The 12,322-nt window shown below is 40.6% G+C and overlaps 1 protein-coding gene across 1 annotated transcript in view; it reads right to left on the bottom strand.

Annotated features, from left to right (window-relative positions):
- usp19 (ubiquitin specific peptidase 19) overlaps positions 1-11,717 on the bottom strand; it is a 57,627-nt gene extending 45,910 nt beyond the window's left edge. Inside the window, 5 exon segments of the mRNA XM_079676945.1 lie at positions 2,932-3,438; positions 4,168-4,304; positions 4,499-4,627; positions 9,924-10,300; positions 11,407-11,717. Coding sequence (XP_079533071.1) covers positions 2,932-3,438; positions 4,168-4,304; positions 4,499-4,627; positions 9,924-10,140 — 990 coding nt within the window. The 5' untranslated portion in view covers positions 10,141-10,300; positions 11,407-11,717.
- Between the last annotated feature and the right edge of the window lie 605 nt (positions 11,718-12,322).

Here is a 12,322-nt window from a genome sequence, read left to right on the forward strand (position 1 = left end):
TCTCTCTCTCTCTCTCTCTCTCTCTCTCTCTCTCTCGATAAATAAATAAATAAATATGAGCACAAATTGTCCCACAAGCAAAAAAAACCTCCTCAAAACAACAGTCAAGTTTACAGTCCACTGTCCATACAAAGACGCAGATGCCTCAACAGGCCATATCAAAATCTGTATTTAAAAGATTTCGAGCAAGGAACACCAACATGCTTGCATTGTCGGGCAAATGCATCTTTGATTGTAAACTGTTGGGAAGGTGGGGGCTCCCAGCTGGGAAAAAACAGAATGGGGTGGTTATGTTTTAGGTGTAGTTTAAGATTTGTGGTATTGCCTGCTTTTGTCGCTATCTTTTTTAAACAAATGCGACATACCGGCTCATTCAAATCCGTAGGTTGGCCTCGTTAATTTGGCTTGAATCCAAAATACTGCCACACCGGAGATGTGTAGTTAGGTTTAGTAACCAATTCCATTTCACTTTAAATTCCCCTCGAGTAAGTCAAACGTTGTCTCCCGCTTGTCGCTATATTATTAATTTGGATGCTACGCTGCTGCACGTGTACGCGGAGTGTCCGACTTCTGACCTGGCTGTGTGTGAGCCCCTCCCCTCACAGCGCGCGTGGCCGGCAGCCACAGCGCGCTTGGCTAAAATGCTGGTCACATCCTTTTGTGAACGGCAATTTACAGAGCTCAGAAAAGTTATCGAGTCCATTTTTATTTATCGTACGATAAGTCAATTTTGCGATTATCGCGACAGGCCTAACCGGAATGGTTAAAATTCAAACGATACCCAACCCTAGTCGTACGCCATTGTTTCACTTCTTACAGAGGTGGATCACCATGGTAACTTATGGTGCTCTGAAGCATGTTATGTTCTAGATAAGAGATCAACTCGTATAAAAGCTCTGCCTGTTGACAAATCAAAGCATCAGGATTGTACAATTATATCACACAAATATGAAGAACTTTAAGGCTAGGAAGTTATAATGAAGGCTAAAAGAAACATGGCAGGGAACAACGCAGACTGTATGGATGTGTTCATAGAATATCACTGACTATCAGAACGGTCCAACTATAATTACATTTGCGGTAAGCAGACAATTATGTTTTACATCTATTTTTGGTTATGAATTAAGAAACCTATTTATTCTATGGTATACCATAATTTTCAAATATGTCTAATAGTCTACTCTTCATTTGTGAAATATTCCTCTCTGCTGTCCAGTACACTGATTTACTGTTTGTGATTGGTCAAATGCTGCAAACTGTAAATGTGCTCGTAGCAAGACGGAGAAATGCTGGGCTGATTTACTGAGTTTGAAACTAGCGTCTAAAACTGCTTTTTGTTGTTAGGGTTAGTTAGGCCAGATAACACAAAGATATCCAGGGTATGTGGAACTGGCTCAGTAGTAAAGGACTATGAGGACTAGGTATTGAATTAACAACTAGTCAGTTATGCTGCTGCCAAGCTATGCAGGGCGGGACATGCCAAGAAAAGCATTAGGGAGTGCTTGGCTTGCACGCAAAACGATGACCGGAGTCTGTCTTCTCAAATAGTTCAATGCACCCTCTGCCCTAGTAGAAGGCAGATATAAATAACCATATGAAAACGGCACAATCTCCCAATGGCATCAAGACATTTGTTTATCACAATGTGGCAAGATGTGTCATTAAATTGCTAATATGGCTGCACGAATCGGAAAAAACAACTAAATATTTTTGACTGATATTGCACTTGCGCAACATTAGACAATTTCTGAACCTTTATAAACAGCAGGGTTTCCCACACAGACTTTACTTGGGTAACTTTAGTTCTTTCACTCGTAGCTCGGGCTGCGGGGGTGTGACCTTCCTAGCCGGAGATATGGCCTCATTTTACAATAAACGTCCGTTGGGCCGCTTAAAAACAAATATCGCAAATCGAATCACAATCGCAATATTTGTCAGGAAAATCGCAATTAGATTTTTTCCCAAAATCGTGCATGTTAAGTGGCCTGCCTCACACAGGGTGACTGGCTGTCTACATGATGTGGCCTGCCGACATGGCCCCTGTCATACAGATCACAAATCAAAGCCCTCGATTGGTCTCTGTGTGTCATTCAAGCTCGGGATAACCTCAGCTCAGGTGAGGTAAAGGACTCTTGAGTGTTTAGATAATTAACTTAGTCTAAGTTCTCAGTGGGTCTCAAACGGTTTGGTCACCATTTATGTAAACACATATTTCCATTTGAGAGGGTAGTGATTAGTAAAATATGCATGAATAAAATAAGCTAAAACTAGTCTTTGCTGCTGCCTCAAAGAGGAGCAGGGGGGAGAGGAGGGAGACAGGAGAGGCTGATTCAGGAGCATAGACACACTCACAACTATAAATGAACCCAAAATAAATAAATAAACAAGTTTCAGTGTTTTTTCATATTGGAAATGTGATGTTATTGGTTATGGCCATGATTTTATGATTATTGAAAAGTATACAGTTCTGTTTCATATAAGTGTTTCCATGTATCTAGTCTCTTTATTTGCCCCTTAAAGTGCACCACATTGATGTATTTAGCTCCAAAATGTAAAAACAAATCTTACCGGGGGAGCATGCCCCCGGACCCCCCTAGAGGATTTGAGGTCCACCCCCACTTAAAATCACATTGATAGGTTCCTAAATACATTTACAATTTGTTTAAAATAGTAACCCATGTCAATATGTTTATTTGTGGGTAGTAGATTTAAACTATAGGGCTATAACTATGGGCCCTGTCTGTACCTGTTCGCTCTGCCATCGCGTGAAGGGTCTGCTAACAAGCGACCAACCGAAAGGTTAATGTTAATGTTAATGTTGTTGCATGTCACAAAGGCCCGTCAGACCTAATCCTTAAAATTATAAGGGTTAAATTGGTAAAACAATACACTTTGACTTTCTAAATAAAAAAACACAACAGCGTTTCTCACCTGAGTTTTGTTAGTATGGCTGCCAGCAGCGACTCCTGCTCTCTGTTCCTCTCCTCCGCCTTTGTTGTCTCCATCTCTGCGTTGTGTCTGTGGGCTCCGACCAGCGGGCAGGTGTGTGTGAGCGTCCCTGTCGGCAGGTGAAGTGGCCTCCTTGGTTGCCGCGGGCAGCTGTGTGACGGTGCGCTTGGCACTGGGTTCCTGAGGCTCTCCTTGCGTGACTGCGACAGGCTTGCTGGTGGGGGCTGAGCCATCTCCAGCTCCACCTTTCACCCCTGCAGAGTCTGTAGTGGTTTTGTCACACGCTTGTTTGTTTTTCAGGCCGCGCTTCACCCCCCGCTCTGCCTTGCTGCCACCGCGCCTGGACTCGCTGTGTGGGGGAGGCTGCTGATTTGGCTGCGTGGAGGACACTCTGGATTTCTCTGATGACTCCGAGGCAACGGGCTTCCCCTCCAGTTCCTTCTCTTTTTTGGTCTCAATAGGAACTGTCTCCTTCTCCTTCTTATTTGACTGTATAAGAATAAGTAGAGGAAAAACATTGTATCTAACCAGCTGCAGACTGAACTGAAGACCCCATTTACAGTAATAACTAATTTTACACAATTTCATAAAACAATAAAATATTATGCAAAGAATTCTTCATGTATAAGGTCACATTTTAGGGGGAAAAAACTCAAATAATTTGTACTCAAATAATAAAAAGGCTTAAGATCTGGCAATTGGATTTCATTTAGCTTATTGTAACCTAATTAGCTGGATAAATATTAACAATTTGCAATTGGCTGAGTACATTGCTGGTAGTTTAAGTGATTTTAGTCATTTCTTTCTTATTTATAATCAAATAGCTGGATTGAGTTGGTCACAATGGGGCTTATCTATTCAATGACATACTAAGTTCATACTATATTATATCATTTATATTATGGCGTATTTTTTTTAATTCTGACTGAGTTGTTGCCATGTTAAAAATGTTTACACAGAAAGATCATCTTAATATTTAACAATTCAGATATTTCATATTGCTTCCAAAGCCTTTTGATTCAATTGGCAAAAATCCAGAAATCGTGCTAATATTACAGTGATTTAAAATATGCACCTAAAATAATGGCATAGTTAGGAACACCTTTGTATCACGTACTACATATTGGCCAATACCCAAAACGTATGTATCCGGACTAAAACATCAGAAGGTTGCTTCCCTGAATCTAAATGAAAACCCCTTTAAGTTATATGACTCACCTTAAGCGAGGGCCAGATGTGGAAGGGAATCTTCTTGTGCATGATGACGTGCAGGAAGCCTCCCTTCTCCTTGTGTTGGACTCTGCTGCATGACGCCTCAATCTCCTCCTGCAGCTGGCAGCTCCACTGCCGTCCATCTGAGCAATTATAACATGCATACAGATGTTTTTAGAACAGAACTGGAATGCACATAAATGGTAAGTATGCAATCACTTGAGACAGATGCAACTTTGTCCGTTTTCCTTGTGGTTGTATTTAAATTGAACTTGACTGTTTTTATTGATGTTCCACTGTAGTTTCTGTACAATAAATATGCATTACTAGGACTCACCTGGGAAGTGCACATGGCAGTGAGTATCAGTGAAGGTCGTGTTGATATCCTCTATTCTCTGCACCCCCTCTCCACAGCGCAGTCTGACCGTCACTTCATTGACATTCTGCTTCCAGTCCACAAACACATCTGGAAAAACACAACAGAGTTGACCTTCACATACTGTTTATGTGAAATCAGAGACCACTTCCCCTTTCCACCCTGGTCATTAGAATAAATTCAATTATAGATCAAATAAAAGACAACACAATCAATCTCATCTGGTAAATATGGAATGAAATAGAAGAGGAAAAAAGTGCTTTTTAGTGAGGCGAATGTGGTGAACATGCTATAGAGAGGGGCAATGATGAAAAATCTCTTCAGGCATAAACAGATTTGATGAAGTGCTCCCTCAAAAAAAGCAATGGGATTTTTCTTCAGCAACATAATCTCCACATAAGGCAATAAAGGAACTACATGAATTCCCGTCACTACCGCTAAGCTAAAGACGGCTAATTTTCAGCGTGATGGCCTTTAGTAGTCTCATTTAGTCACTTGTTTGCAACCACTGTTTTTATGACACATAGAAGCTTCAGACATTCACCAGTTCGGTATTCACGGACATATTTTAAGTCGTAGAACAAAATATGTATAACTCTTTTAGGCTCATGATAACCACAGATCTTATTTCAAGCATCTAAAAAAAACTTGTTCAAAGAGACACTGACTTCAAGACGAGGGAGCCGTAAGTGCTAAATTGCTAACTCATTTCCAGGTTTTAGGAGTGGTTCCTGAACCTGTTGTATCTCTACAACACTGAGAAAATACAGTGTCATTGCACCTGCTCAGATATTCAGGGCATATCGTTACACTATGCCCAAATGGGTCATCCTGGGACATAGCCTGAAGCCGGCATTACAGCAAACTCAGCAAGCAAAGCAGCAAACTGTACACCAGGGCTATTCAATTAGTTTGGAATGGGGCCGGTTGATGGAAATGATCCAAAGCAAGGGGCCGGGAAAAAGATGGCTTGAAATATGAGCAATCATATTAAGAGCTTCAGATACAGTAAATAGAAAAAAAAACAGCATAGTGGAGTGCATATATTGTGTTTAATTAAATGAAACAACATAGCCCAACGGCCTTCAGAGATCTAAATGGCAAGTTCAGAACTCAGTAGGCCTACATGTGAAGCTGATTTAACCATCAACATCATTTCATTTGATTTCATTTAGGTGAAATGATCTAATCATTCAAGCAGTGATGCAATCAATGACAGGAGTTGTCACTACAGTAGCTAGTAGGTGGGTTTGAAACCCGAACCCGCAGAAGTTTTCAGGCAATGTCTTCCCCTCTATCTCTCAATGTAACACCCTCTGGAATAAAAGGCACTCTGGCCCAAAAATAAATATTTTAAAAAAAAAGAGATTACTTTTTAACATTATACTCAAAGGGCCAGTAAATATCACCCCGGGGCCGGATTTGGCCCGCGGGCCCGCCAATTGAATAGCCCTGCTGTACACCAAGTAAACAACAGCCTTAAGGCAAGTGATTTATGCATTTCAAGGTAGACTAAAGAGTGATAACTTCAGTCAAAGAGATCACAAAATGAAAAACAAAACAAACACGTACCATTGTTCATAGTGACTTTGGAAGTGATTGAAAATAAAGTATCATCCCAAAAACACAGTGAGTGTTAAGTTTCCTGCAAGCAACGAAGTCATGTACGCACACTAAATGTAGTCTTCCACGGCTAGAGAGCCTTGACTTTCCCACTGTCACTTCTTCACTCTAACTCACCCCTCCTCTCAATCCCTCTAGAAAGGTCACAAGCAACACCCAATCCCTGCAGCTGGTGACAGTTGCATTTCCAGTGGAGCCACGCCCAGTGTTCTCTCATAACTGGGTAACACACTACACCGACATCAGGGCTTTCCACAGGATTTTGTGACACTATGGTGGGAGGACCTCAGACCCTTAATGGAGGACTGGGAGCATTTTTTTCCTGTAAGAAAATGTAAAGCATTTTGAAGTTATATGCATCAATCTGGTGCTTTTTGAACACAAAATAAGGAGGTTTGATCTAGGGATGGGTACCGAAATCCTATTAAACCAGGGCTACATTTTTAAAGACTGTGGTATCGATAAGCTCCGACGTTAAAAAGTGTAAAAGTAGAACATAGCAGAGTGTAGGAACACTCCGTTACAAGTAAAGGTCCTGCAATTAAAATATTACTGAAGTAAAAGTACATAAGTATAAACATCAAAATATACTTAAATTAACAAAAGTAAAAATATCCATTTCAGAATAATATATAGGACATGTTTTATAATGATTGCTCATTAAAGTGTTCTCAAAGCTGGTAAAGGTGCAGCTAGTTTGAATGACTTTGTATACTGCAGGGTAGCTTGTGGATTTACTCCAGGTGGAACTAAAGTCTGATTTAACACTTGATTATATTTCACATCATTCATCCAAATCTGTAAAGTTACAAAAGGTATTAAATACATGTAGTGCAGAATTGAAGTAGAGTTGAAGTACAAAGTAGCAAAACATTTAGTAATTAAGTAAAGTACAAGTCTCTCAATATTGTACTTGATACTTAAGCGCATTCACACCGCAGTACTTTTCCCACAAAGGTTCATGAGAACTTAGTTCATCAGAACTCTTTAGTTCTGATGAACTAAGTACAGATCGCGTTCACACCGGAATAAGTCCCTGGGGGTGGATTAGGCAAATGAAGCCGCTGACGTCACTTCTTCTTCTTCTGCTTTGGGTTTACTGGCAGGCCGCAAACAACTTCACGGCGTATACTGCCGCCCAAAATCCCCGGCCGGAAGTCCCCGGTTGTTGGGGACTGGCTTCAGTAGAAGCTGCTGGGAGTCCCAGCAGCTTCTACTGAAGCCTTCCGAGTAAATCGCCAGAACGCCGACACCTCCTCATCTCCACCGCTCCCATGTTTTATTTTGTGTTGCCATAAGTTAGTCTCTCTGCGTTTCTGCGCTGGGCTAATGCTAATAATGCTAATAAAATGGTGGCTTCACAACACTTTTTTTGAGTTTTACGGGGCGTGGTTTGCAATCCGCCCAGCCAATCAGAAATATAGCTCTTTTCTCACAAGAGAGCCGCATGAGAGTCCCTGCTCTCTAGCAGGGACGGAGAAGGGGGTAAAAAGGTTCTCATGAACTCATTTTAGTTCCGGCTCTTTTTGGTGTGAACGCGACATTTCGGAACTATATCGGAACTAAAGTGGGAAAAGTACTCCGGTGTGAACGCGGCTCTTGACTACATAAGTAAGAGGTAGTCAGTATAGGCCTTGTCCTTAACACACGCTTTATTATTTTACCTCTGTTCTTATCATAATACTAAACACGAAATGTAAATACTTTCCCACTTGCTGGGTTGGTCTTTGCTTTCATTTTGAGTACTTACTTTTTCCCCCAATTTGGGATCAATAGAATATATCTAATCTTGTTTATATGATGCTGTGACAACCAAGAAAATCTTGAATTGGAATCAATAAAGTATTTCTAATACTATCTAAAAAACATTTTCGGTTCTCAGTAGTGGCAGATACCCAACATTTAATAAGGCAGTTATGTGGCGACATAATGAAAGTGAAACGGCTTTGTATTGTGAGAGGGACTTGTGTCTTCACTGAGTTTAGACTTGTATGAGAGGTTTGAATGTGGTATTTGTTGAATCAGCATTTCTACCTCAAGGGATGAAGCAGTGGTAGGTATATCCATCACATTATGCCATCACTGTACTGCAATGATTCCTCTGGGGAACTAACAAAAGGACGAGGAAGTACGGTAGTGTTCCATTTGTCACAAAGATTAAAGAGTAAATACAAAGATAGATACCTGAAACAAAAAATCTTATTTTAACAGTATTGTACAAGGATGATGCACAATGGTTCAGGCAAGAAAACCTACAGTTACCCTTCTTTTCATAAAAAAAAAAAGTATCTTTAAAAAGCAGGGTTAAATGTTCACTACCACTATAAACAAATGTTAGACCCAAGAAACATTGACGTGTTTCTAAACAAACAACAAAATCGATTGAATTGCAACTCTCCTCGTATAAAATACAGCCAAGAGCTTTTCATTGAAGGGAATGAAACCATATCAAAGAAAATCCACACATGTATGTATCTCATTTTTTTTAATGACAAAAAAACACGCATATACCCACACACACAGCACAAAATATGGAAAGTACAATATGTACAAAGTGGTGCGTTCATACAAAAAGCACCAGGCAGCAGCATGATGTGCAACTATGGGATGAAATTAACAGCAAAAAAGGGCTACACAGCAAATACATAAGATGCTGCATGTTTCCTTTTTATTACAGAACAACAAACGCATATGACTATACTGAAGACTCATTTGGTGTATTCATAGCACAGCATCTTTTTATTCATTGAAATAAAATCATCTAAAAGATCTAAATATGCAGAGTTGCTTTGCCGATTAAACAATTCATATTAAAAACATTTGTCAGATTTATGGTCAGCTCTTTTCAAAATCGATACACCCTCATCTGTAAAACGGTATTTTACTACTGTAAAGTTTAATTAAAAAGGGTGCAGCTACCAAATGTAACTATTGGTTATTATTTTTGATTAATCATTCAAGTATTGAATCAAAACATAGCTTGTTTTGTGCTGTGGACAAACACTCCAAATGCCCTAGATGTTCAGTTTAGAATCACTACAACTAAGTGAAATCTTACCAGTGCTGAGAATAAATCTTGATTAGGTATAACAAACTCCAAACAACACTACACTATGCCGCTTTATAAAAAAACTTTAATAAAAAAATGTGCCCTTGATAGTTTTCTAACTAAAGTCATGTTTGCATTCGGTATGTCTCACCAAAACTCATTGTATCTCGCCAATATGTTAAACCCGTTGCCTTCCTAAAAAAATTGGAAAGGTGTTTTTTTTTTATTTATATATATATATATATATATATATAAATAATTGACGTCAATATTTGCTAGCTTACCGCTATTTTCTCCCCTGCTTTTTGTTGATCAGTGGAATAAGATGACACTGTGAGGCAAGATGTCAATGGCATTGCAATCGTGCTATTCCACTTTACAAAGTATAACTGTGACCCACTTGTTAAAACATTCCTCCAAAGCTACTAGTGCTTAACCTGTGAGGATTTTGACCACTTTTTGAATACAGAAAAATCTATTAAAAAAAACGTATTTAGCACTAGAAAAGCATTCAATATGTTAGTTAGATATGTACAATTATTTTTGGTAAAAAACTGTCATTGTAAAAATAACAGCTTAACAGACTTTAAAAAAGGAATATGCTGTTATTCCATTGATTTGTTTTTTTAATACGGCATAACCGGAGAAAATAAATCAACAAATACAAATCAATGACAAATGCATTACTCGCAGAATACATTCAGTCCTTCTTACCTTTCTTGACCTCTGCCATGACCCCGTCTACTGCTGCAGCGGCTGCCCTCTTGGCCTCTCTGCTCTCCTGGTTGGCCCGGTCCTTCTGCTTCTTCTTACTGGTACTGGAGGACAGGTCAGAGCTGTTCTCCCTGACACCACCCCCCCTCTGCTGAGCCCCACCGCGACGGCCCACTGTCTCGGAACCAGCCACAGCGCTACCACCACTGCTGGCCATCTTCGGGCACTTGGCACTAACGGGTCGACCGTCTCCGGATTCACTACCGCTGCTGGGGTCTGGATCTGAGGTGTTCCTCTTCTTGCCTGGCCCGGCTATCTTGGCGATGATACTGGTCTGAACTCTCCCAGAACAGAATCAGGAAGTAAGGGATATGGACCTAAGGCAGAGGGAAAGAGACATTCAATGGTCAAATGGAGACAATAATAAAAACGTTTGACATCAATGTGTGTAAGGTCACTCGTGACAAACTGCATTTACTTTGTTTGTATGATCACACAGACAAACAAACAAAAACAAAAACATACACACAGAAGAAAGTGGTTCACTGATGATAGCTGATTAGGAACACATGTAATATAATTGCAACAATGCTGACCGACGCATGCTCATTATGTATTACAAGGGGAAGCTTATGGCAGTACGTAAACCCAACTATCGTAGATTCTTGCCTTGTTTCCTTAGCATAGCAACAGCGAGCTGCTAGCTTAAACACTCTAATGACAAACAAAGGACAACAGCCTCATCAGCCATCTTATTCGGCGTTCAGTACAGTTCATTTACTAAAAACATTGGTGATGTTCATTAAGCTAGCTAGCAGGTTAACAATGCAGCATCCCATCCTTAGAGTTGTTGCATGGTAACTGGTACGTTAGCCAACAGACTGCAGAGGTTCGTTTATTTTAAGGCACACGTGTTTTGGACTGTCAGGTGCCTGTCGGTATAAGACTTAACATTAACCTGCACAACGTTATTTTTCCTAAGATTATGTTTTTTAAACCCCTTTGTTAACATTTAGTAAACAATCTTTAGTCAGCAAAATGTTACCGTTACTTAAATGTAGCCGTTTACTGAGCTGTGTGGGACAATACAACTGTAGACCGCACATTGGGGCTAAGATTTAAACTGCATCCAATACAGCGGTCTTGTCAGTACCAACAAAACAACCGCTATCGTTACTATTTCTTACGCGTGTTTAACTCTGTGACAACTAAGGTTATAGATCTCTAGTATTCCAACCGAGAGCAGGATATGTCATACAATCAAACGCTCCCAAAATCTTCGAGAAGCTAATGTCATTAGCCCCATCAAGCTAACGATAGCTGACACCAAAGGGTTGATATGCCTACCTATTTTACAGAAACAACAACATGACATCCAATGAAACCTGACGCCCGACTGTGTTTAAATGCCATAATATTATTGACGTTAAAATGCAAGACTTGCGGTGTTTCAGTTGGGGAATAATTGAATTCCGTAGCTTACACAATGGCCGGCAACTCCTTGTGCTTCTCCCGGCTGCTAAGCTCCTTCTCGGCCCCGGGCCGCTGCCCGCACTCCAAACACCGCAGTCCACAGTGTTTCTGGAATATTCCTTCGTTTACCCGGGACCCATAGCTGGTATCTTGAAACGATTTATTTAGACATTTAAACAAAAACGAAATAAAAAAAATGTTCAGTCTATTGTTATCATTCGGCCTCTGCAGGCTCGGTCCTACTTTGTTTGGAACAAATTACACTGCCGCCCGGCCAAACCATAGACTGTAAGGCCAAACGCGAAACGTGTGCGCGCATAGGCCACTTCCTGGCTGGCGCGTTCACGTGATATGTACTTCTTACGTCTCTCTCACTCACTCATACACAAACGCACACAGTGTTATGATTTAATGTCAAACTAGTAGCAAGTTCAACAGGAGGGAAATAATCCTTTGAGGTAAAGAGCAACTTGCAGGGGTTTTTTTGTACTACATTTATGCTTAACCTTGCCTGAAAACGACAATTAAAAAAGTTAATGGAGTATTTGATATGTTTTACAAGACATAAGGGCAGTCTGTATGCAGACCACAGCAAGGAGGCGGATCCTAAAGGGGGTGGATCCTATAGGGGGCGTTTCCTAAAGGGTTATGAGCCCCGCCCCCCACGTATTTCTTAAAGGTATATGACGCTCTGTTTCTCATTTATTTTAATGCTTTGAATGAATCATAAAGGAACTTTGAAAAATAATAATAATAATTAAAACTGCGGTCGCACTTGTGGGGGCAGTGATGAGCGGGCCCTCGCGTCCGTGCGCCTGTCGGGGAGGGCGGCCGTTCGTCCTGGCGTCAAGCAGACGCGCGCGAGTACTCGGAAATTAGCCGTTTGTCATTTCTCTAATTTCGCGTCCCAGACTCCCAGGTCATCC

This window comes from Notothenia rossii (genome assembly GCF_949606895.1).
Source record: "Notothenia rossii genome assembly, chromosome: 4".
In the NCBI taxonomy this organism is placed as follows: Eukaryota; Metazoa; Chordata; class Actinopteri; order Perciformes; family Nototheniidae; genus Notothenia; species Notothenia rossii.